The following is a 26,063-nucleotide window of genomic DNA, read 5'->3' as shown; positions in this document are numbered from 1 at the left end:
TGGTATGCTGCATGCCATCGAAATGGATAATGTCCCCCAAGAAACCACTTTCTCCAAAGACCCCTAAAGGCGTCTGATTTCAACTTGAAAACCACTGCCAGAGAGCAGTTTGAACTCACTGTTCATCGTTTTGAGTATGCAAAGCCTGCATCTGACTCATTTTGCTGATGTCTTACCCTAACGTTGCTTGTGGGTGACTTAAAGACAAAGACTTTTCTGTAACCAGCTATGTTACTCCGTACCCAGGCAAATCCTTGGCTCTCCAGCTGTACCTCACCTGCTTTGTTCGCTTTCCGATATTTTCAATTATGCAAGGAAGCTTTCCAATCTAATATTTATATCATACTTCAGTCTACACAATGTTCTCACAACCATATTCCCATTAGATCCTTAAAACCTCGTTGTGAGGTGGGCATGTGTAATCACCATTTTACAGGTGGAGGAGCAGAGGGTTAATGGGCTGACCACGTGCCCGCAGGGAGTGGACCCCACGATCCAACCCTGCTTAAATGGTGTGCACTCCACCTCACCGCCTCCCAGACAAAACGGCTCCAAGGGCACAGTTTTCCTAGACTAGTCAGTCTGAGAGGATATACCTGGGTCCTTGGCAAGTGTCAATAAAAGCCCCAAAGTGTCCAAAGTTAAGGCACACCACGCGGTGTGAATACAACACAGTATCATTTAAATGTACTCGTGGGCTAGGTCACAGTGTCATCTCGGTCTTGCCCAGCTCGGTGGCGGAGCCGGGAGCCCCTTGCCCTCTGTTCAGGCGCTTCCTTCCGTGGAGGGCAGGACCTGTAGAATCTACACTGGACGGGGTAGGTCCCCTCCCCTCCTCGCAGTCCAGGTCTGGTCCCCTGGCCCCTGGGCGTCCAGGGCAAGCCACGCTGTTGGGGAGGCTGGCCTCCGATGATGCTGGGCGGGGGACAGGCTGGGGGCGCGGGGGGGACAGGCTGGGGGCTGGAGAACTCCCTCAGTGGTGACCAAGCCCTACCTGGGGCTCCCACCGCCGCGAGGCCTGCGTGGGCTCGCGCGACGGTGCCCACGCGCCCGGCTGCCCTCTGCGCGCCGCGGGCGGAGGCAGCTGCGGGCCGCTCTTCCTGCGTGCGCCTGGTTACCGCATCTCCAGGGCGTCGGGGATGGGTGGGCATTGTGCTCAGACCCTGAGGCTGAGGCCTATGAGGTCATCCTGGAGTCTAGACCGCTGGAGCAGTGGTTGCGTGCTCGTTATGATTCCGAATTCCTGGGCCCCACCCCCAGCTGCCTGGGTAAGACCCAAGAATCTCCGTTCTTAAATCATCCCCTGATAATTCTGATATGTGGTCCTCAAGGCTTGACCCATCCTCTTGTTTAAAGGAACTTGGGACTTGTAGCATAGACGTGTTGAAACGATTGCATTCTGCAGAATTAAGTGGCAGAGTTTGGTATAGAACCCAGATTTGTCGTCCTGCACTCAAGGGCTTCCCTCTGTTGTTCCCTGGGCCCCTCCTCATGTTCAGGGCATACTTGAATCAGTACCAGGCAGGCTGGCAGGCAGTTCATTCGTATGGTTGGGCTACCTGAGCAATGAAATCTCCAAGGACCTGAAAGAACCCCACCCAACAACTCCACATCAGAAGCTCCACGGGTCGCACTAACTCTTCGCCAGAACTGCCTCAATCTGCGTAGGAATAGAGGCATCCTGGAGAAAGCTGGGCTCACTCCCCAAGGGGACAATGAACGGTTTGGGTGTATACACCGCCTTCCCATACACTCTCGTCCGTATGTGATCATGAGGGACTGTCTGCATATGACATCACAGGCATAACCCAACAAGAATGTAAAATGCTCCCTGTGTTTACACGCGTGTGTGTGTGGAGTCGGGGCGGTCTGACCCATCCGTGTGTACTGATTCTGGCTCAAGTTTAGGTGTGTTCAGTAACAGGCAGTGTCCACAATGCAGGACGGCTAGATCACATGTGCTAACAGTCACTTTCAATGGCTCTAGATGGGGAAATGGACACTCCTTTGCATACCCTCGCTACCCTCGCGAGAAGCAGCTGGGGAAGGATGGGGAGAAGCAGAGCTGAGATCCCCACGCCCACACTCACACCCCGGTAGGAGTCAGCAAGCCCAGCCTCCTCCAAAAACCCATGTGGAGGGGAGGGGGCTTGGGGCTGCAGATGCTGTGGCCCTATTTGCTTTCAGAATCCCCCTCTCCCCTGGGAGGAGGGAGGCAGCTAACAAAATAGTTCGCCGGGCTCCTGGAAGCAGGCAATTCCATTCCCTGTGACGGTCCTCAGGACCGTTCTATGGGATGACGGTAGGTATTATCAAGGCCACTCTAATTCTGTTGAGAAGCATGTCATTTTCCTCTGTTCCTCCCAAATCTCTGTCCCTTTTTATCTGTCCTGTCCCAGCCTAGCTTCAAAACCTCCAGGCTGCAACTCTTTCCGAGAAAGCCGGGAACACAGCTGCAGTCCCATTCCCTATGGGGGAGTTCCAGCTCTCCCTCCTGGCTCCAGATGTAAAGGAACAGCTGTGGGGGTGGCAGGAAGCCCAGTTGGCAGCTAAGCAGGGCCTGGAAAGATGGAGAACAAAGAGGGGAGAGACAGACAAATGGCAGGGCTATCAAAATTCTAGAGACCTGGGGGAAAAAGGAATTTCATCCCTTGGCCTGGAGACTGGCTGACAGGCCTTGCCAAACTCCTTAGCTGCTGCCGGAGCCCTGCCCACCCCGATCCTGGCAGCCCGGGCCACTGGCAGGACCTTCTATAAACTCCATTTTATGATTCCCACTTAATCTGAGAAGGGAAACTTGGCTTCCTTTGTCTGACTCCACCCCTGTCCTGAAACAGACACCTCCCAACATGAGATTTTAGAAACTGAAAGCTGGTGAGGGAGAGGAAGGGAGGTGGGAGAGGAAGGGAGGTGGGAGAGGGTTCTGCCCTTCCCCTCTGCCATCCTCCTGGCCCTCCCTACCTCTGGGAAGCAAACCAGGATGAAGGAGCCAGGCTGGGTGTCCAGCAGACAAGGCTGCTCTGGGCACCACTTGTTTTCCTGCTATGCCAAGGTGACAAGGTATGACTTGGCACCAAGCACTACTCAATAAATACATTTCTTGAATGCCCATGGCCTGCTCTGGGTCCCACTGAGTCTTTCCCAAGCCTGTCCACTGCCGGGAGAGGGGCCAACGGCCGTGTCCCACTGCCCATCCATGTCCTCCCCATCTGCAAGGACACGGGGTATCACAACTGCTTCTGTTTTAGGAAAAATAGTTTAATATGTTTGGAACCTCTTTTCTAGATGAGGTTCCCTTCTCCACTGAACACCCCTACCGCTGCTTTTCCCATGCCTGCTGGGAGGAGCAGCTCCTCTCTGAAGGGCATCCAACCACTCCAGACGACCCGCCCTCCGGGGAGGTCTGCTCTGGGTCTAGGTCTTAGTGGGCCCATCACTTTTCTGTTTTTATAAAAAGTGGTCAGAACACTGTATATGTCCCCTTTTCTGGATGCTATGAGACCAGCCCACAGCACTTTCTTCCCCTTAATTAAATAGCCCATTAAATAATCTCCCAGCACGGGCAGACAAGAGATGCTACAAGGCTCGTTCCTTGCCTGAGATCCCAGCACCCGGGGGCCTCCACTCTGACCAGATCTGGCCTCCACAAGAGCAGCCAGGGACATGGCCTCATCTCAGACCTGGCCAGTCCAGGGACCCGCTCCCCACACGGGCGAGGAGGAGTCCAAGCCGGTCATGTTGGCACCAGGCACCCCCACATGACTGGGCGTGGCTCAGGCAGCAGAGTGGGCAGACCGACGGGTACAGCTCCTGCCCAAGTCAGAAGTAAGTGAGGTTCTTGACTGCTCCAATTTCCAGCATCCGTTTGATGGCCAGGGCCTCTTGGGAGACGTTGTGGCCTGACCCCTGTGGAGACAGCCAAGGAAGTAAACAGGGATTTCTAGGGATGTCCGTGGCCCAAGACATTCTCGTGGCCCTCCCCACAGCCGCACACTCTGAGAGCGCCTTCCCCATGCTGCCTTTGGGAAGGAAGACAGAATCTATGTGGCCGAATTCAGAGGACACTGGCCAGGAAGTCCAGATGCCTTGGTGCCAGTTCTGACTCTCTGAGTGACCTCACCGTGAGCCACTTCGGGGCCACTGGCGCTCTTCATTCACCCAGTGTCCCAGGCTGGTCTGCCCCACCCAGCGTGCAGGCAGGGGCCGCTTACCGCCATGGACTTGAGTGTGATCTGCTCGTAGTAGTGAATGGTCTGCTTCCTGTTGTGGGCATCTGGGTAGCCAAAGCCAGCGATATGTACCACGTCGCAGAGGTGGAGGGCCAGGGTGATGGCCAACAGGCCTGTGGTGGGCTTCTGAGGGACAAGGGGTGGGGAAGGTATTAGAGGGAGCCCTGCTCCTTTCAGCATCTTCTAGGCCAGCGTTCTGCAACAGAACTTTCCGTTATCCTGGAGGTGATCTCATCTGTGCTGTCCTGTGTGGCAACCACAGCCACAGCTAGTGACTGAGCAAGTAAACGGGGCTTGTGTAGCTAAGCACTGAATTTTTTATTTCATTTTATGTTAATTAAAATTTAAGGAGCCTTAGGCGGCTCATGGCTATCATACTGCACAGTACAGATGGGGAAATGAGGCTTACTTACAACTGTTACGCAACTCGCTAAGGGCTGGAAAGGTTCTGTTCTACACCTTGAAGAACAGAACTCACCTCTTTCAGAAGACCTGGGGACCCCACGCTCATGGGCTGTAGGCCCCTTTTTGCGGTGGGCTCTCCCTTTCTGTAAAGTGGAGAATGGCAAGACTTTTCCACTCAAGACTTTTCCACTTTTCCTCCTGACACCAGGGTTTTTCCAGTGTGTGTTTCTGAGCTCTGCTATCATTTCATCTATCACTTTCTGCCTGGGCCTTCCGTTTTACTAAAACCCTGTTGCTTTAATTACCACTGCGTTACCTCATCCAGTTCAGACCTTCGCCAAACCACATTTCCATCGCCTTCTAGCCAGCTCTGCCTGGATATAGGCTCCTTAAACTCACCAAACTCTCCTATTCCCCCGTATTCCCTATATTAGTTAAACATATTATCGCCCACCCAGTTGTCAAAGCTGGAAACTTAGAATTGTCATGAATCTCTCAATTTCACCTGTAAAGTAAATGTTGTAGCACTAGAATTCTCAGATGACCCCCAATGACCCTCACCTTTGAGCGTGTGTGGAAACTATGGATATGATGAGGTATGTTAGTTATATCATGTTACACTGCTCTGGATGGCACAGTTGACTGTAAGATAGGGAGATCGTCCTAGTAGTGGGCTTTACCTCATTTCATGAGCTTATACATCTGGATCTAGAGCTCTGCAGTGGAAAAAGTCAGAGATGGGAAGTATAAGAAGGATTTATCATGTCAAGGCTGGCCTAAAGATGGAGGGGGTCACATGGCAAGGAATATGGGAAGCCTCTATGAGCTGAGGGTGCTCCCTGCTACCCAGCTGAAAGGCAGCCAGAAAAGGGGACCTCGGTCCTACAACCAAAAGGAACTGAATTCTTCCAATAAGAATGAGCTTAGGGGCCGGCCCAGTGGCTCAGGCGGTTAGAGCTCCATGCTCCTAACTCCAAAGGCTGCCGGTTCGATTCCCACATGGGCCAGTGGGCTCTCAACCACAAGGTTGCCGGTTCAGCTCCTCGAGTCCTACAAGGGATGGTGGCCTCTGCCCCCTGCAACTAAAGATTGAACACGGCACCTGGAGCTGAGCTGCGGCTGAGCTTCCGGATGGCTCAGTTGGTTGGAGCGCGTCCTCTCAACCACAAGGTTGCCGGTTTGACTCCCGCAAGGGATGGTGGGCTGCGCCCCCTGCAACTAGCAACGGCAACTGGACCTGGAGCTGAGCTGCGCCCTCCACATCTAAGACTGAAAGGACAACTTGAAGCTGAACGGCACCCTCCACAACTAAGATTGAAAGGACAACAACTTGACTTGGAAAAAAGGCCTGGAAGTACACACTGTTCCCCAATAAAGTCCTGTTCCCCCAACAAAATCTTAAAAACAAAAAAAGAATGAGCTTAGAAGTGAACCTCCCTTACTCCACCAGCCTCCAGACAAAACTCATCTGGCTGCCACCTTGATTCCAGCCTTGCACAGGTAATGCCCCGCTTTTTGAAAAGTTCGTGTTACGCCACTTCGGTTTTACGAAAGACCTATTAGGTTGGTGCAAAAGTAATTGTAGTTTAAAAGGTTAAAAAGAATTGCAAAAACAGCAATTACTTTTGCACCAACCTAATACATTAGTACCTGTGTTCGCTAACCGCAAGAAATTCGAAGAAGATTTTCGCTGTTGTGAAAAAAGGCAAAAAGTGAACATAGCGTTCAGAGTTTGTTTTGCAGTGAGAGTGGCCACACCGACCTCCTTTCCTGGGAACCACACTCAGCATCTCAGACTCAAGCCAGCAGAGCTTTGAACTGTGTTCTGTGAGCTTCTGTGCTTTATCTCGATTTATTCTGTGCATCCATAAGTAAGATGTGTCCTAAGGTATCAGAAAAGCCTAAGAGCACTTGTAAGGGGGTTATGCTTAGCATAAAACTGGACGTCGGTAAGCGTTTCAATTGTGGTGAAAGAAATAAAGACACAGAAATCAATGGTAACTGCTTCTTTGTTTTATACCATTTCTGTCTTACAAAAGGTCTTATAGGAACGCTCTACTTTCGGGAAGCCTGCATACCCTAAGCAGAGAACACAGACACCCTATGCAGCTGGACTTCTGACCTACGGAACTATGGGTAGAAGCATGGCTGTTGTTTTAAGTCGTTAAGCTGTGGTTATTTGTTAGGCAATGATAGGAAACTAATACAGATTAAGTGCTTCCTTTCTCTCACCTTCCTTTCCAGCCTTTACTTCTGCCTCACGCCCCATCAGGGGCATAAAACGCCTTCTTGCTGCCGCTGCAACTCCACCCACACGAGAACTCAGTGCCGGGGGAGTGTTTGGCCTTGCCATGATACACCTTCCCCAGTCCTCTGCCTGATGGCCCCAAGACCCCTCAAGGCCCAACAGCAGCACCACCTCCTCAGGGGCGCCTCCCCTGAGACAGCCCCCAAGCAGAGGCCTGCCCCTCTTCTGAGAACCCACAGCACTTGGAACAACTCTGCTGGGGCACTTTGCCACTCCATGCTACTATCTGTGTGTTTATTCTGCTAACTGGAGTGTCCTTAGGGCAAGGACATGTCTTACTTCCCGCATGCATCCTTGGGGCCTGGCACTGAGCAGTCACAAAAGCAGGCACATGACTCTGAATCACAGTAGATACTCAGTGGGGAAAAAATCATTTATTCAAAATTGTGCAAATATGTATTGAGCTGTAAATCCTGCAATGGCCTTCGGAGGTCGGTGCTAATTTTAGCCCTAGCACACAGATAAGAAAATGGAGGCTCCGAGTGGTTGACTTGCCCCAAGCCACACAGTAAGGGGTACGCGGGTCCTGTCTATGTCTGCTGGTTACCTCTGGCCACTCTCCCACACAGTCTCTCTGAGGTTCAAAAGACATGTGTGCAAGTATTTGGGAAGCTACAAGCATTTTAAAGCCCACCAGCCAAAGACCACTAGGGTACTGAGAGCTGAAACCAAAACTGTAACTTGCAAAACTGCGCCATGCCTCCCCAAATGGACCATGATATGCAAAACAAACTGTAAGCTCAAACGCTGAACTCATTCGACTAAAGTGTAAGAAAAAGTGATCGAACAGCAACTGCACAAGCCTGAGGAGTTCTAAAAAAAAGAATATGGCTGTGCCTGCAACTCACCAGTTTATGACCAGCACCTGCCAAAACCATCCCCTAACTCCTGCCACAAGCATATAAGTACTCCCCCATAACTCCCCACTTTGGAGATGTCCCACGGTTCTCAAGCGTGTGCTCTCCCTGGCTGCCACTGTGTTTCCCCAAAAATAAGACCGGGTCTTTTATTAAGGTGTGCTCCAAAAGACGCGTTAGGGTTTATGTTCAGGGGATGTCATCGAAATCATGCTAGGGCTTATTTTCCGGTTAGGTCTTTTTTTCGGGGAAACACGGTAATAATTCTGATCACATGTGTGTGGCTAAAGGCCGCAGTCCCCGGTCTTTAACTGGTATTATTCCTATGTGAACTGTTCTTTCCAATCTCTGTTATTATTATTCTACCTTCTGATAGGGTCCTCAACGGCCCCCTAAGCCTCTAGGACTGTCCCACCTACTTCCCACCTGGGACCCCGACCCTCTGGCTTGCGTCATCACCTGCTTAATCTTGCGTGGCTGCTGCATGGGCAGGCTCAGCAGTTTGTCAGCTGCAATCTCCATGAAGAAGGGGTTGAGAATCCGAATCTGTTTGGGATTGACGTCCCAGATGAGGGGAGGCTGTTTCCAGAAGCCTTTTCGCACCTAGGAGGATGGGGTTGGAAGGGAGAGATGCAAGTGGGCAAAGACCTATTTCTCCAGGCCAGCCCAGTGGTCCTCAGCCAGGGGATGGGGTCCACGTGATGGCAGAGACCCTCAGGGTGAGAGGGGAGGGAGGTGGAGGCATGCACCAGAGACAGGAAGGGAGGCCAGAGGGGAGCAAGGAGAGAGAGAAGAGACAGCACCTTCCACCCCCAGGGGAAGCCAGGTGACAAGGTCCAAACCATTCCCACTTCCAAGGGTCTCCAAACAGGTGGAGGGGCTTGAGTTTGGGGTTGTGTAAACACTTGGCAAAAACACCAGACTGGACAGTTCAGCATTTGACTGGATGACAAAGAGACACAGTGGACTTTCTGGGGGCCATCTGGAAGGACCTGCATTTTGATTGTCCTAACCTGCCCCCTGGCTGGAGATAACTACTGACTTGACCGGCTCCTCTGCTCCCAAGTTTCTCACTGGCAAACATAACTTGGCAGCTTTTCTATCCCAGGCAGCCTTGAGCTTGGGATACCTTTGGCTGCTACCTGACTCACACAGGAGCTCAGGCCCTGGCTGCCAGGCCAGCCATCAGAAGCCCCGCCGAAGACTGAATTCATGCCTTCCCCTCACCAGTTCTAGGACTGCAGGGCAGACATCATGGAACGGGAGGTCCTGCCTTGGGCCTTGACCCCTCCCCATCTCCCCACTTACCCGCTTCTTATCACTCAAGATGGTCTCAATCCAGTGGAAGTCCATCGCCTTGAAAGCCACCAGCACGAGGAGTGTGTCTGGATTGTTCTCCACTTTGGGGTTGAAGTGGGCGGATTCTGGGTAGAAGAGACGCATGGTGGTCTTGGAGCCCACGTCGCCTTCGTAGCCAGCCACTGGGGCATTGTTCAACCTGGGAGGCGGGAGGAAGAATGCCTGTAACCTAGGGCCCCACTGGGCCTGTCTACAGTCGCTCCCAGACAGCAGAGGGGACGGATGGTCATACAGACCTGATGACCATGTCGTACTTGTTGATGGCATCTCCCAGCGAGCTGTTGCGAAGCCGGTGCCCATTGCCCACCACCACGCAGCGGCGGCACTTGAGGCTGGCATGGGAAGAGGGGGCTCAGATGCAGAAGCATTCCCTGCTCCACTGAACTCTTCTGTCCTGGGTCTGCCCCGACCTGGCTCAGGATCCCTCCCCCGGCCCCCCCAGCCCCAGTCCCCATGGACCAGGCATCTCCCAGGAGTCCTGCTAATGGTCCTGCTCACTCTGCAGCCCTGGGCTTCTGTAACAGGAGAGGAAACTGAGCAGAGCATGGAAGAGAGAGGAGGAAAGGAGAGAAGACGCCTGAGGAGTACCAGTAAGAAACCCTGTTTCCAAGACCCCTCACATGCTGCCCAGGCCTGCCTGTTGCCACGGTGACACCCTCAGCAGTCTGCCTGCTCTGGTAGCAGCCGTCGCCCAGGCTTAGTTGCCTTGGGGACTGCCCCAGAGACGGGCAGACTAGGAAAAAGGGTCAAATTGGCCACAGGAGACCAGAGACAGGAAGGCTCACTGGAGGTGCTGGGCCATGACTATTTCATACTGGGGCAAGAAGGAGGTGCTCAGACTGGGGTAAGAGGACAGTCTCCTTACCTCTGGATGCTCTCCGGAATGGAGTAGCTGGTGATGGCTAGAACCCGGAGCAGCAGGTCTTCTACAAAAGAACCAATTGGCAGTGGCTGATGACAATAGCCAGCGTTCCAAAGGCTGCCACTCTCCCGCCACTACTCGTCGGAGGCTTGCCTGCCTTCTCCTCCCCTGACCCTGGAATCTAAGACAGGCTGAGAACTCAGGCACTTGAGACTGAGGACAGCAAAGAATAAGAAGAGTGTGGCCGAAGTCAGCCCACTGTTCCCACAACACCACTGTTCCCTACTTACCACTCCCCTTGGTCCCGTAGGGCAGCTCGTAGGCAGAGGGTGTCTTGACCCAGAAATAATCCTTAAGCTGCAGGAAGACAGGCTGATCTCGCGAGTAGCTGAACAGATGTGAGAGCAGGGTGGGGATGCGAAAGGAATGAATCTTCATGTCAGAATCTGGGTCAGGTCCCTGACTAATATTATACGCATGTCCAAGGATCTCTCGCTGCCTAACCCATGTCCACCAGCACAGTTCCTCCTTCCAGCCAGCATGCAGACCCTCACCCTGTGAAACTCTCAATCCCAGCTCATCCCATGTCCTGCCCCAACCCCCGCAGCCTCAAGTACTTACTTGCCAAAGAGCTTAGAGGCCTTCCTCTCTGCCTCACCCTGCAGGCATGGCTCCTTCTTCTCTGGGATGGGAAAATAAAAACTGGGGACAAAAAAAGGAGAGGAGAAAGGAGCTCTAGGCAGCCTAGGGACCCAGGGGCCCAGGGGCCCATCTCAGGCAGCCTCAACTCTGTCCCATGGCACATCGGTCCCAGGTGCTGGAGAGTGACTTACAGGGTGGAATCATCTCAACCCAAGTTGTACTTTGAAACCAAACCATTGAGGATCCACCTCTTCCTTTTCCCGAAACCCCTGGTGGAGGGCCCAGGGGAGTCAGCCCAGACCCTACCCCCCAAACCCACTACTACCTACCCTCACGGAAGGATTTTGTGCTAAGTTGAAGGGAGAGGTCACGTCCGGGCTCTCTGAACCCTCCTGCCCCACTCCCTCCCCACCCCATGACCTCCATCCCAAGCCCTGTTCCTGAGAAGAACCAAGGGAAGGACATGGAAGCTAGACTCACAGCTCAATGTACCTGTCTTCTCGGGAGATGGAATACCACACCATGACGGCCAGGATCAGAGCCAGCATGGCCAGGAGCTTCCAGCCTGCAGGGCACATGCACAGAGGAGCTGGAGGCAGAAACACGCAGGTACAGTCCCAGTCCACCTTCTCATGGGGCCCATCTTGGGCCCCTGCAACCCCACCTCAAGCGGACCCAGTCCTGGCCCTAGCCTGGCCATTGCTTTCCAGCACAGGGCTTGCACCTAAGCATTCCCAATGTCCCTCGAGATGCAGAGAGGGCTCTGTCCCTCACAACCCCCAGGGGTCCCAGGATGATGCTGAAGTCTGCTTCTGAGGGGCCCATCCTTCAGGGTGGAGAGCTCTTGGACAACACTCACGGGACTTGCTGATCATGTTTCTCAGCAGGTAGCAGGGTTTCTGGGGAGAGCTGGCATCCCGGCTGCCTCGGGCCACCTAGGACATAGGAGTCACAGATGTCTGGTCAGCTCCACACAGACTCCTGCCAGACGCTGGAGCAGGACACAATCTGCCTCTTCCCACCTCCAGAAAGCACAAAGCTACTTCAGAGCAGTCACCCACAGAGGGACCTTCACACTCTGGACATCCCCCAGCCCCTCACAGGCAGCATCAGCAGTCTGAGGGGCAGGGGCGTCCTATGCCACAGAAAGGAAAACCAAGCCCCACCCCTCCAGGATTAAGTTCCATGCCAGACTGGCCAGCTCCAGCTTCCCTGGCATGGAGCCCCTCTCTGTGCTCTTCCTCATTTTGACCTGGGAAGGACCAGCTCCAGGAGGTGGGTGGATACCTCTCCCCACCTTTTACATGAAAGTTAAGCTAAGTGTACAAAGGTGTTATTCGTATTGCATGCAACTGAAGTTTATCTATGTGCCACCATCCAAGGCCCCCTCTTGGTTCTGGCCACTGCCCACCACTCCATCATCAGTCTCCCACTACTCCAGCCAAAGAGGTCCGCTCACGCCAGACACTGGCCTGAGGGTGTGGTTATGAGACGGTCCACGAGGCCTCCTCCAGTCCTCTGGACTCTGACTAGATGCAAACAGTATTCAAGCCCTCACCACCCAGGCATGTGGGGAAACGCAGTGAAGGCAGGGTGTTTGAATGAGGAGTGCGGGGAGCAGGAGGGCCTGGTTAGTCAAAGACGCAGTTGGGAGACCCTTTTGGGTAAGGACGGGCAGTGGAAGTGGGGAGCTGCTACTCGCAGGTAAACAAAGGGGTCCCTAAATCACAAACTCAGTCAGGGCCACGCTCCGGAGTCACTGGATAGGACATTTCTGCAGCTTCCACAGCCACCACGAGGCACAGGCACCCACCACCAAGCGCGAGTTTCTTCTCTCCGGGCTGGGTCCCCCAGTGGTCAGCAGCCTGAGAATCACCTGGGCTGCCAACTAAAAGCCCAGATTCCAGGGCCCTTCCCTGGGACTGCGTCCGTCAGCCCCGGTGGACTGGGATGGGCATTTCCACAAGCAGCCCCCGTGATTCTTTTGAAGAATCAGGAAAAAGAGGGGAGGACTAGTGTGTGTATGCTCTCGGGGATAAAAGAAAAATCTCGAATATTTCTCACGGACAGGAGACAGCATCTGGACAAGGCCTGGTTTTTTTTACAGGTCATAAATCAAGGAGCCTGAACATCGTCCTATCACGCAGTCCTGCTCTGCTCCCAGCGGGCATTCCCCAGGCTCCACTCAGTCCACAGGCTCCACTCAGAGTCCACGAGCCCCAAAGAATGAGAGTCTTGAGAGTGAGGAGAGAGCCAGGTGAGGGCCAGAGTTAGGGGTCCTCAGTAGAATCAGGAGCCCCCACCCGCTAACCCCAGTGGGAATGAAGGATCGCCCTGTCCAGGAAAGTTCCAAGTTTGTAATTAGAAGACCCCAGTGAAAGCCATGGTTCTAGTAACTTCCCTGACTGCTTCTCCAAACATGCACACCTCCCCTATTTACCCACAGCTACTGCTAAGTCATTCCTAGTCCGTCGCCTTTGTATCGCCTTCACAGCACTTCTGATCTCTAAGTTGTTTAGTGACTTCCGTGCCTGCTCTCTGATTCTCCCACTGGAATATAAGCTCTGTGAGGGGAGGAGTCAGGTCTGTCTGGTCCCCCGCTTTCGGCCCAGCATCTAGCCCGCTGCCTGGCACACAGCCAGCACTCGGGGAACACTGAATGAATAACATATCGGGCAACTCTGGGGGAGTCTCTTCCTCTCTGACCCTCAGTTTCTTTGGCTATACACCTGGGAAGTTGGTCTTAGATGCTCGCAGGTAAAAATATATCTGATCAGCAGCATAGGTCACTAGGGACCTTATTAAAAATTCGTCATCTCAGTCCACCTCCAGATACACAAAATCAGAATCTACATTTGAATCAGATCCCCTGATTATTCACACGCACATTCAAGTTCCAGAAGGCTGGTTAAGGGCTGTACTTCCTGAAGTTGCACGGGAGAACTGCCTGGGGTGCTATCTGGGTTGTCCCAGACCTAGGAATTCTGATGCAATTGCTCTGGCTCAACCCTGGAATGTGTCTAATCACTCCAAGCAATTCTAAGGGTGAGAGGACTGGTCCGGAGGGTGGTGACAGCAAGCTCCTCAAACTCTCGCATGCACGTTCTGACTCAGTGGGTGTCGGGGGATCCCATCCTAACCAGCTCCCAGGTGAGACCTGGGACGACTGCTAGGTGAGACCTGCTACTAGGCTGAGACCAGGCTCCTTCCAGGGCTAATGTTTCATTACTTTAGGAACTGCATCCTCTCCTACCTGCACTCTCTCGCAATCTTCCTTTCACGACCAGGATTCACTCCGTCTCACCTATCTCCCTTGATGTCAACTATCACATCACGACACTGATTACAGAAGGCAATCAATCACCTGCGAAGTGTACAAATAGTCAGCTGCCCTCGATGGAGGAGACCTTGGCCACCAGAGGTGACCGGCACTGATGTGGTCCTGAGCAAGAAGACAACTAGCTCTTCTTTGACCAAGAAAGTTTTGCACCCGTGTGTTAATTCCCACACTGTGCTGGTGTTGTGCTAGGCAGGCTGGCTAGTCTCAGGGCTTGCTCTAAGATACCCCGTCCAGGATTTCATTAACCCACTTCCTCCCCTTGCTGGGTCCAGTCACAAGGATGGTTCAGCAGCCCACGGACATTCTAGGAGCGTGGATTTCTTGGGCTGGTTGCTGCCAACTGGTAGCAACTGGTAGCCTTCTCCCAGCAGCTCCCCCCACATTAGTGACTGAGCCCCTGGGTACAAAAGGACAGGAGAAAAGTCAAAATAGGGTACCTGTGTAGGAGGGCAGGCATTTGATCCTCTCATGTCCAAGGTACACCAGCCTCCGCCTGCCACCAACTATAAGGGAACCCAGCTCACCCAACCAGCTAGGCAAAGCTGACCCCAGGGCAGGAAGGCTGTGTGCTCTCTTGGAACTCTGCCAGGAACCACGGTGTCCCTGGCTCAAGTGAGGCTGGTGAGCACTGCCACAGAACTTGCCGAAGGGCAGACAGGGGGTACCAGCTGAAAAAGGAAGGCACCACAGAAGCAGCACCCATGACTCATGCCGCTCCGACTCACAGCTAACATACAGCAGGTACCCACTGTACCGAGAGGAACAGGACTATGCGTCCCCCAAAGGCACAGCATGCTGCCAGGCCCCTCAGAGCCCCTGGGCCCATCAAGGGATAGGACTTAATGTTCCTGAAAAGGCTGTGGGAAGAACAGGGTGGGCAGAAGCACAGGTCCCATTCTTATTGGTTCAGAGACCTGTTCCTCAGCTCTGCAAGGAAAACTGGAGCTGCCCACCTGTCACCTCTAGACTCACCTGCCACTCCTGCTCCTTCCTAATCCCTACACCTGGACACTGGGTCTCCACCATTCCAGCATTATTTTTATTATTCCAGCATGATCTTTCCAGCATTATTTCAGATCAGCGATTCCCCTTGCTTATCCTGATCCTTCCATCTCTCCCTCCTTCTCCACTCCCTTTGACTTAGGAACATACTCAGGTCTCCTTCTTCCTAAGAAAACAACAGCAGCCCTCTCTGCCTCAGTCTCCTCCTCAAGCAACCCCTGGATCTCCATCCTTGCCTCCAAAGATCAAACATCCTTATCTGGGCTACATCCTCATTTCCCACTCAACCCCCCACCCCCGGCTCTCAGCCTTACTTTTATGCTGAACTCACTCTTGCTGAAGCTCTCAGTGGCCTCCTTCCCTCTTCTGGGACTCTGAAGCCTTTGATCCTGTTAGCTAATGCCTCCTTCTTGGCTCCTGGTCCAGACTCTCTCCAGGTTCTCCTCCTATCTCTGTGGCCGTCTGCAAGCTGGCTCTACTTCCTCTAAGTGCTGGCAATCTCCAGGGATCTGTCCTTGGACCTCTGCTCTCCCCTGCTTGTTTTCACAGGACAAGTTCATTCGTTTCCAGGGGTTTAACGATTACTTCTACCCTGATGATTCCAGCTCTTTATTTTTCAGCCCTTTAATTTCTCTCCTCGATCCCATTCTAATATTTCTAATTTTCTATGGCACATCCTGCCTGGACGATCTTAAACTCTTCAAACTTAGCACGTCTCAAACTGCACCCATCTTTCCCTACCCCCCTCGCCGCTCCACGATCATCATCTCTGTCTTCCAACATCTCCCTCCCCTTCACACCCAGCCCTACTAAACAGTTACTAAATATTATCGATTCTGCTTCATTTCCCCATTCCAGCAAATGTTTGCTGAACTCCCGCTTGGTACTGTGGGAGGCACAGGGAATATCAAGTCTTATAAAACTCAGCCCCAGTATAAAGGCCACATAGTCTAGAGCCTCAGAAATATTCAGAATATAGCCTTCTTTCTCCTCTTCTCGAGCCAGAGATTGATTCTATATCCCACCCTAATTCATCTGCTTCCTAATTGGTCTCTTTACCACTGGACTTGCCTCACTCAAGCCCCTTCTTCCGAACTGCCAACATGGTGTCTTTCTAAGAAACAATTTAGATTGAACCACCTTCCTGCTTCAATTACTCCCCATTCCTTAAATGAAAAGTCAAACTCCTCAGCGGCAATCCGGGTCCTGCAATCGCAGCCCTCAGGTGCATCTCCGACCCGACCCTCTTCCAGGCACACAACAGGCGCCCCCCCTTCCTCCCCAGCCTGCCTCTGCCGAAGGCCCTTCCCACCTGCTCACCTGACAATCCCACTCCTTCTGCAGCCTCAGCTCCATGGCGCCTCCTTCACAGTCTTTTCTGACAGTTCCAAGCAACTGCCGTTTCTCTTCCCACAAAATATCGTTTCTATCTTGATTTTAGAACTTAACAGGTAATTTAATTTCATATTACACAATTACTGTTTTTCATGCCTTGCCCACTATCCTCTGACCTCTAAACTCAGAAGCTTGTTTACACCAAGAGTCTATCAGAGTACCTGCAATACAGAAGATGCTTTATCACATAATTATATTATATATTATAAAAAATTGTAATTATATTATTATGTGTTTTCATATTTGTCCATGAGACTATGACCTCTGGCCCAGGACTTCTTCATATTGCTAGACAGATTTCACTATAGTGACTAGAACGTAGCAAATACACAAGGTGTGATAAAAAAAATATGGTGAATTTTTAATTTTAAAAATATGTATTACAGTAAAAGATACATTGCCATTAATCCCCCTCAGAATACTCCCCCTCGCTTTTAACACCCTTATCCCATCGTTTTTGCCACTTTTTGAGGTAGTTCTCGAAGTCCTCTTTCATGAGTGTCTTTAGTTGCACTGTCGTGGCTGCCTCGATGCCCCAAATTGACTCAAAACGTTTACCTTTCATGGTCATTTTGACTTTGGGGAAGAGCCAGAAGTCACACTGTGCCAGATCCGGTGAATAAGGTGGATGAGGACACACTGTAATGTTTGGGTTTTTTTAAAGATTTTATTGGGGAAGGGGAACAAGACTTTATTGGGGAACAGTGTGTACTTCCAGGACTTTTTTCCAAGTCAAGTTGTTGTCCTTTCAATCTTAGTTGTGGAGGGTGCCGTTCAGCTTCACGTTGTTGTCCTTTCAGTCTTAGTTGTGGAGGGCGCAGCTCAGCTCCAGGTCCAGTTGCCGTTTCTAGTTGCAGGGGGCACAGCCCGCCATCCCTTGAAGGAGTCGAACCCGACAACCTTGTGGTTGAGAGGACGCGCTCCAACCAACTGAGCCATCGGGGAACTCAGCGGCAGCTCAGCTCAAGATGCCGTGTTCAATCTCAGTTGCAGGGTGCAGAGCCCACCATCCCTTGCAGGACTCAAGGAATTGAACTGGCAACCTTGTGGTTGAGAGCCCACTGGCCCATGTGGGAATCAAACCGGCAGCCTTCGGAGTTAGGAGCGTGGAGCTCTAACTGCCTGAGCCACCGGGCCGGCCCCTATAATGTTTTTATTTGACAGAAATTGCCCCACCAGAAGCAATGTGTGACATGGAGCCTTTCTGTTGTGGTCACAAAATATGGTGACTGCTGCTGCTGAGTGCCATCCAAGGAAAGGGATCTCCAATACGGGAAGTGGTGCATCAAACCTCAGTAACAGTGCGTGACAAGTTTCAACTGTTTGGTCAGTTGATTGTGAGCTATGGTTGAGAGAAGGTGTGTTTTAAAGTGTGCCGTAAATCATCCTCCACCATGACAGCGCTCTGTGTCACACATTGCTTCTGGTACACAGCAATTTCTGTCTAATAAAAACATTACAGTGTGTCCTCACCCACCTTAGTCACTGGATCTGGAACCGTGTGATTTCTGGCTCTTCCCCAAAGTCAAAATGACTCAGGAAATCAAGGCAGCCACAACAGCACAACTAAAGACACTCACAAAAGAGGACTTCCAGAACGGCTTCAGGAAGTGGCAAGAATGATGGGACAAGTCTGTTCGAAATGAGGGGGAGTATTTTGAGGAGGATTAATGGCAATGTGTCTTACTGTAATAAATTTTTTTTATTTAAACATTCACTGTGTTGTTTGATCACACCTCGTAAATGTCTGACACAAGTAATAAGATTAAAAATGTATTACATCCTTATTCATAACTGAAATGTACTGTGCACTTACTAGGTGCAACACTTAGTAGGTGGGCCCAGATGAGTCACTGTAGTGGGCACTGTCCTGTACACCACAGGATGGTGACTTCGACCCACTAGATGCCAGTAGAACTCCCCACTCCCAAGCTGTGACAACCAAAATGTCTCCAGACATTACCAAATGTTGAATACTACTCTGCTAGACACTTTCAAGGGCTGTCCAAGTATGATCTCAACCCTGTGAGTTAAACACTATTATTACCTCCATTATGGAGATAGGGAACTGAAGTACAAAGAGCATCAGCAACTTGCTCAGGGTCGTACAGCTAGTGAGGAGTGGGGCTGGAACTCAGGCCACTTAGCCCAGAGCACACACCCTGGACTCCCACCTCTGCTGCCTCTCACACCACTCTGTGAGGGAATGGCTCCCTAGACTCCAACATCCCTGGAGTGTCTGCCTGCTGCCCTTTGCCGCAACTAGAGGAGGTCGGCCCTCTATCACATTGAAATCCTTCGATGCTTACAACATTTCTAGGAGCCTTCTGCTCCTTCTCAGCTTGGTTTCCTTGTGAGACAGTCTCTAGCCCCACCCCTCCATCCCAGCCTTTGGGCTGTGCTAGAAGCTCTCCAGCACGTTCTCAGTACATGCAGCTGTATTTACAGAATGACTTTTGCCCTCCATCTGGACACCAGATTTCCAGGAGTGCTGGCTACGACTGCATTCACTTTCATGCAATCACGTCCCACCAGTGGCACGGGGCTGATATCCCTCAGCTAGTAAGCCACATCTCCTGGGCCCTGCACTTGTGTGGCTCTCCCTTTGAACTAAAGAGCAGGACTGTATACCTGCTTACATGCATTTTACCTGGGAACTGTAGGGCCACATGTCCAGCCTGTCAAGGTGTATGAATGCAAATCTAATTGTGACGGTGTGAGCTAACCCACCAGGGAGTGCTCTCAGCTTAGTGTCTGCTGTCAATATTCCAGAGGGGACTCAAGCTGGGCTGTGAATTTAATGTAATTAACACAACTGCTAGGTAAGGCCATGGGAGTTCTCCTGGGGGTTCTACTCCACTTGAATCAATTACTCGTGGGTACTGATGGTCAACTAATTGCAATTGTGCAGAATGGACCAGTCATCTCTATCACTTCTCCTCGAAAACCCGCCGCCATAGGCTCCTCATCACTTAGAGAGGAAGCCCATGACCTTGCCCTGACCTATAAGGATGCTCATGACCTGCGCGCCACACCCCTCTGCCCTCTTTCTGACTCACCCTGGCCCAACCCTTTCTTGACCAGGCAGACACACTCCCTCCTCTGAGCCTTTACACTTGCCCTTTGCTAAGCCTGGAATGCTTATCCCCTTAGACATTCAGCCCTTACTCCACCTTCCCACCAAATATTCTGCATATACCCAACATTTTAGATCCCATCCGTGCTTGCAGAGATACATTTTTTTTTCATTTTGTTTGCTGCAGTATCACCAGTGTCTACAATAGTGCCTGGCATACAGTACGCCCTCAATACAGATTTATGAAATGAACCAGATCTATTCGTGGGGAACGTCATTGTCACAGTGCAGATGGAGCAAGAGAAGAGGCCGTAACAGGTCGAATACCCGCTTCAGGCCCTCTGACGCAGCCCTTGACCTGACACAGCCTGAAGACTCCCCATGACTGAACAGCACAGTGAGCTCACAGCATGCCTGTGGGGAACCAGGCTTGCCTTGGCTCCAGGCTCATTCCAGGCAGCAAAGTGCAGAGTAATTGACCAACTGCCCCATGTCCCACCAGTGAGCAGATGGGGGCGTTCTCCAGACATCCACGTTCAAGAGACATCCAAATGTGGAGGAAAAGGTTCTTGGACAGGCTTCCCACTGCAGCGCAACAAGGCTCTCTGTTTCCTGCTCTTGGGATCCACAGGCTACCTTCCCACCAGGTGCCCCAAACAGCCCAGCACCGTAGTTTCCTGCATAGAAACATGGTGTCATCCACTTCAAAAGCTGCCAGTCACAAGACACCACGGGGAGCCACTTGAAAATCAAATTTCCGGTGCCTGCTAGGGAGGGGCAAACGCTTTGAATTCCATTCTCTGTGTGAGGAAGCTAAAGTGGTTTGGCGGGGTGCAATTAATCAGCCATGTGGACGACCAGGAAAAACATGGTGTGGCCCGGGACCTGCCACAGGTTCCTGGTCAGGGGCTCCTTCCTGCACGTTAAGTTACCCTCCTCAGACCTCCCACCCAACAGCTGACGAATCGGCCAAGGATCGAAAGATAAAAGCACTACTAGAGATGGGGCTTGAACCAGCTCACTACCAGTATGGCCAGTCCCCGCCCCTCCCTGGCCTCCAGACACCTCTCCTGAAAATGGTGGACAGCCCCAGCCCTGCCCTGTCCCATGAGGTGGCCTCTGCTCCATGAGCCTGTGGAGTACTTGCATGGTGGCTGATCCGCATTGAGGTGCGCTGTAAGTGGAAAACACACTGGATCTCACAGACTTCATACCAAAAAAATAAATTGTCACCTTAAAATTATTTACACTGATCACTGAGACAATATCTTGGCTAAATTGGGTTAAAGTATTAAAATTAACTTGACCTCATTGTTACTTTTTACTAATGTGACTAAATGACCATTAAAAGGTTTTTAATTACACTTGTGGTTTGCATGTGTGGTTCCCATCCCATTTCTATTGGACAGCACCAGGCTAGGAAACCTCCAAGATGCCACTGGAAGCACCTGGGGTGCTTACTGAGCCCCACATGCATCCCGGGCTCCACATGAGGAAGGCTAACTCAGGGTCGGAGATGCCTGAGGAGAGGCCTTGGTCATTCTGATTCACAGCCACCACGTGTACCACCCCACGGTCTCTGCACGGCTGCCGAGAAGACCACTCTCCTTGCCTCCATTCTGCTCCCCCGGCCATCAGGGCTCTGGGTGTGGAGGCAGAGTGCAGGGAGACACTGCCACCTGGGCCCCCCTCAACCTCTTCCTGGCCCTGGCATCTTGCCCCAGAGCCTGCACAGGGCTGCTCCTCAGCTACGTCTCGCATACCACACCTGCCCGGGCCTATACAGAGGGCCGTGTCTGAGCTGGCCAGCAGGACACATGAATTGCCTCACCACAGCCTTCCCTCTTCCTCTGGTCAAGAAGCTGTGCCTGGGGAACTTGCCATTGCCTCGGTCACTTGCCAGATGTGTCATTTAGGGGAAACTGCTTAGCATCCCTAAGCCTCAGTCTCCCAGTCTGTGAAATGGAGGTAAACAGTACTCAGTGAAAGGTAACTATTAGCAATACTCCATCTTTGCATACTAAGTAAAACCCAAAAGCTGCAACTGTGAAGAATGGGGAGTGAATTACACTGTTAATACAAAAAGGAAAAAAGCAAAGCACTGTTTTTCAGTCAGTCTGTTCTGTGACCAAAAACACAGAAGTAAAGATGAAGAATCTTACACTGCGCACAGCTGACTATCCACTGAACTGAGAAGGTCCCGAGGCCTCAGCAGCATTTCCTAAACACACCTTCCTTTTCCCGAGGGGAAGAAGTTTAGCTCGCATGCCCCCATCTTCTCCCTGGTCCCCCTCTGAGAATGGAGGTAAGGTCGAGGCCCAGGTCAGCACCAACAGGTTCACATCCGAATCCTTGTCAGGGCAGGAGCTGACTGTAGTACACATGGTGGGGGGAATGCAATCATTGTGAGGACCCACGCCCAGACATCCCTCCCCAGCCACCCCTGGTCCTGGCCACTCTCATTCTCCCCGGCCCAGGGCCCCAGACGCCAGTCTAGGAGACTCCTTGCCCCCACGGTCTGTCTCACCCCATCACCCTGTTTACTTTCCCTGTAGCAGTCATACCGTACTGTCTCCTATACTGAGGAGACTGGAGGCCCCAAGGGAGCAGGGACTTCCTTTGGCACCACACTTAATGCCAAACGCATGGCAGGTAATCGACAAATATTTAAATTAATAAATGAATGAGCAAATGAGCAGAATAACTGTGAACAGAATGTTTCATCAAGTTAAAACATCCCAGACCCTTATTTGCAAATAACTGGGCATAAAAGGTTCAGGGGCTGGCTAGAGGCTCAGCTCAGCCGTTGGCAGAGCTCGGAAGTGCCATATGTTCCACCAAACACATGTCATGACCTCACAGGACATCATTATCACCTTTGATTCATCCAAACCATTATCAGTCCAAGGCTGCTGGACCACATCACGAGCTGACATCAGCCAATAAATCCTGTATGCTCCCAGGAGAGCAACAGGCTTGAAGACCCCCTTCTTACCCAGGAAACCTCCCTTCATCCTTACTTGCTCCTCAAGAGGAGAAGCCTGGGCTAAAATCCAGGGCTCAGGCCCCAGACCTCAAAGCACCTTTGGCCTCCTAAAGGCAGAGGAAAGGGATCTGGATTCGGAAAACGCAGGTCCACTTCAAAGGCAACTTTCTCAAATACACACATTGCCAGCCACCTCCAACTCCCAGGCTCCTTTGTGTTAAGAGATCTTGGTTGATTTAGATAACCATTCGGGCCACTAGAGTTTTGTTTTGGATTTTTGCCTCTTCTTGTGCTTTAAATTCCCACTCTTACGTTTTAAATTCACCAATAAAGAGTTCAGTCCTTAGGCCTACAACCCTAGGTCTGTACCTTCAACCCCAATTAAAACAGAACCTCAGGCTCATTCCCCCCGCCTCGACCACCCAACCTCACTGTGTGGCCCCAGCTGGGCAGTGGTAGTTCCAGGTCCTGCATTTTTCAGACCTTTATTTTTCCAATGTTTCCTAATGATTATTGCTGAAGGACATCTTGTAATCATAAGAACCACAAGGCGAGTCCAGCCAAACACTGGTTACTAAAAGCCTGAGACCAGTACTCACCTATTATTTTCTTCTGGCCAATGGGTCTGCTGCACATGCCACATGGGACACACGCTGCCAGGGGGTGGAGGGCACTGTCAGCCAGACTCTGCCCTGCACTAAACGCGGATCCCAAGGACTGGCCAGACTCAGGGCGCAGGCTGGGGTGGGGAGGAGCACAGGGCCAGGGAGAGGGAGGAGGCCACATTGGAGAAGCGGTTTTCTCTCTTCCTGGGCGCAGCATCTCCTAGAGATGGTGCCCAGGCCCCTGTTCAGACCCCTCCCTTGAAGGGTCCCCCATTTGCAGAAATTATCTCAAAGCTGCTCGGCCACAGGCAGGCACAGGGGTTAACAGTCTGGCCTTGGACAAGTCAGACACCACGCATATAAACAACAAATACTTGTATATATCCGTACTCCAAATCAATAAAAGACCAAGGAACCAAAGAGAATGAAGCACAGGACAGGAAAAGGAAAATCACAGATTAAATTCAAACACCCAATGGATATAAAAAGCCGTTCAAGCTCACTAGTGAGCAGGGAGTGCAGATGAAAATGGAACGGGTCATTTCTTGCATGTTGATGGTAGGAGTGCAGTGACAGAAACGCTTGGAAGGGCAATTCACAGTATCTAATAAGGCTGAAGTGGTGCACACTTCACAGTCCAGTAATTGCACGCTCGGGCACAGCCGGGCACGGCCCAGAGTAAGCAGCCCTGCAGGCACGTGCACATCCATCAGGGTGTTTCTCACAGCACCGTGGCCCCGGGAAAGAATGGTGATGTCTTGCATGTTCGTGAGTGGAGGGAAGGCTGAAGAAACGGTGGTATATTCATACAACTGAATACTACACAGCCATTTAAACGGAACTAATTACTCTATGTGGATCCACTTGGATAAGCCTGAAACATGATGTCAATATTTTAAACAGTGTTGCAAAAAGATACATAAACATGGATCCATTACAGTCGTGTGCTGCATGACTTTTCAGTCCACATATACAATGGTGGGCCCATCAGATCATAATGATTATAATGAAAACTTCCTATTGCCTAGGGACGTTGTAGCCATCTAACGTTGTAGCACTGTGCATGACTCACGTGTTTGTGGTGGTGCTGGTATAAACAAACCTACTGTGCTGTCAGTCACATAAAAGGACAGCGCGTACAGTTACATACAGTACATAATACTTGATAATCATAATAAATGACGACCATACTATACTTTGAATCATTATTTTAGAGTATACTCTTCCTACTTATAAAAAAAGATGGCTGTAAAACAGTATGCGCGATGCAGGCAGAAGCCCCTTGACGTACCTCCAGACATAGACATCTCTGGATTGCATCATTTTCTCTTGTGCTTGATTTAATCTCGTGCTTTGTCCGGTAACATACTGTACAGGTTTGCAGCCCAGGAGCAGTAGGCTCTAGCATATAGCCTGGGTGTGTAGTAGACTATACCATCTAGGTTTGTGTGAGTGCATTCTGAGGTTTGCACAATGACAAAGGGGCCTAACAACACATTTCTCAGAATAGATCCCTATTAAGCAGCGCATAACTATACTTAAAAGTGAAAAACCTACAAAATAATTCTATGAGTGTGTGTGTAGATGGTTGGCACTGTTTTGTGTGTATGTGTACATGTGTAAATACGGTGTGTGCATAAGATAAAATAATAACATATAGGGGTCCACCCAACTTTTAAGTAAGTACATGCTGGGAAGACGAGAAAGAACAGGGTAGGTTGTAGGGACAAAGCTTTAGTTTTGTTTTTGTTTTTCCCTTTCTTCCGCCTCCCCAGCCCCACTCCGGTTTAAGCCGTTGTTTCTCAGTCTAGTTGTGTAGGACGCAGCTCCCTGGCCCATGCTGGTGTCATGAGCCTTGCGCTCCCCCAGCTGAGGCAGTCGGTCACCAGCAGCCGCTCACTCACAGCAGCTCACGGCAGCTCTCACTGGTTGCTCACAATGACCACTGGCCTCTCATGGCAGCACACAGCAGCCCACAGCAGCTCACACCAACCTTCTGCTACTCCCCGCAGCCCAGCTCCAGGGAGAGCCATTCTTCACAATCTTAGCTGTAGAGGGCACAGCTCAATGGCCCATGTGAGATTCGAACCGGCGATCTTGGTGTTAGGAACACTGCACTCCAACCACCTGAGCCTCTGGGCCAGCCCAAGCTTTAGTTCTATACTTGCAATATTTTATTTCTTAAGCAAAACGTGATGTAATATGGGAACATTTGAACATTTGTTAAATGTGGCTGGTTATTGCTGGGGTCTGTGATATTATTTTTCTTGTTTGAAATATGTTCATATTGGGATGGCCAGCTAGCTCAGCTGGTTAGAGCGTGGTGCTAATAACACCAAGGTTGCTGGTTCGATCCCCACATGGGCCACTGTGAGCTGCGCCCTCCTTAGAAAAGAAAAAAAGAAACATGTTCATATTGAAAGACAAGGAGTAGAGATTTTTTAAGACAAAAATTTAGAGGCTATGAAAGAAAAAATTGATATACTCAGCTAACTAAAAATACACGTGAGTAAAAGGGAGAGAGCGCAGTTAAGAGTACAAATGAAAAAACAGGAAAAATATCTGTAATATGTGTGTAACAGACTAGATAATTCCCTTAACCTAGAATGGGCAAATCAACAAGAAAAAAAAAGAAAGGAAAGAGGGGCAGCTCAGTTGGTTAGAGCGCAGTGCTCATAACACCGAAGTCTCTGGTTCGATTCCCACATGGGCCTGTGAGCTGCGCCCTCCACAACTAGACTGAAAACAACCACTTGACTTGGAGCTGAGGGGGTCCTGGAAAAACACACTGTTCCCCAATAAAATAATAAAAAAGGAAAGAAAGAAACAAAATTTAAACATTGGCCAAGGACATGAACATACCACTTACGGTAAATATAACAGGCACATAGGAAAAAATATTCATCTGCATTGGAAAATCCGTGTGGTAGACACCACTTTTCACTGATATTAACAGCCAAGCTCCAGAGGTCCGTGAGCCATTGCTGCTGCTGGAGC

General features: G+C 51.1%; 1 protein-coding gene across 20 annotated transcripts in view; it reads right to left on the bottom strand.

Moving 5' to 3' along the window:
- Nucleotides 1-3,235: 3,235 nt before the first annotated feature.
- The window catches only part of ST3GAL4 (ST3 beta-galactoside alpha-2,3-sialyltransferase 4), a 36,776-nt gene continuing 13,948 nt past the window's right edge, over nucleotides 3,236-26,063 (bottom strand). For 4 of the 20 annotated variants that reach the window (XM_081037039.1, XM_081037040.1, XM_081037022.1 and 1 more), the window contains 10 exons: nucleotides 11,522-11,597; nucleotides 11,155-11,251; nucleotides 10,642-10,722; nucleotides 10,311-10,408; nucleotides 10,024-10,084; nucleotides 9,395-9,490; nucleotides 9,108-9,297; nucleotides 8,259-8,402; nucleotides 4,212-4,355; nucleotides 3,247-3,906 (listed from right to left, as the gene is read on the bottom strand). In XM_081037039.1, the coding sequence (XP_080893165.1) occupies nucleotides 3,820-3,906; nucleotides 4,212-4,355; nucleotides 8,259-8,402; nucleotides 9,108-9,297; nucleotides 9,395-9,490; nucleotides 10,024-10,084; nucleotides 10,311-10,408; nucleotides 10,642-10,722; nucleotides 11,155-11,251; nucleotides 11,522-11,537 (1,014 nt within the window). In that variant the 5' untranslated portion in view covers nucleotides 11,538-11,597 and the 3' untranslated portion in view covers nucleotides 3,247-3,819. Of the gene's footprint in view, nucleotides 3,907-4,211; nucleotides 4,356-8,258; nucleotides 8,403-9,107; nucleotides 9,298-9,394; nucleotides 9,491-10,023; nucleotides 10,085-10,310; nucleotides 10,409-10,641; nucleotides 10,723-11,142; nucleotides 11,252-11,521; nucleotides 11,598-16,324; nucleotides 16,561-21,637; nucleotides 21,847-26,063 lie in introns of those variants that run through there. The other 16 variants (XM_081037035.1, XM_081037037.1, XM_081037038.1 and 13 more) reach the window with 11 other exon arrangements.

The sequence above is a fragment of the Rhinolophus hipposideros genome, assembly GCF_964194185.1.
Source record: "Rhinolophus hipposideros genome assembly, chromosome: 24".
Lineage (NCBI taxonomy): Eukaryota > Metazoa > Chordata > Mammalia > Chiroptera > Rhinolophidae > Rhinolophus > Rhinolophus hipposideros.
The sequence above is the reverse complement of the archived record's forward strand: the minus strand, read 5'-3'. Positions and strand labels throughout refer to the sequence as shown.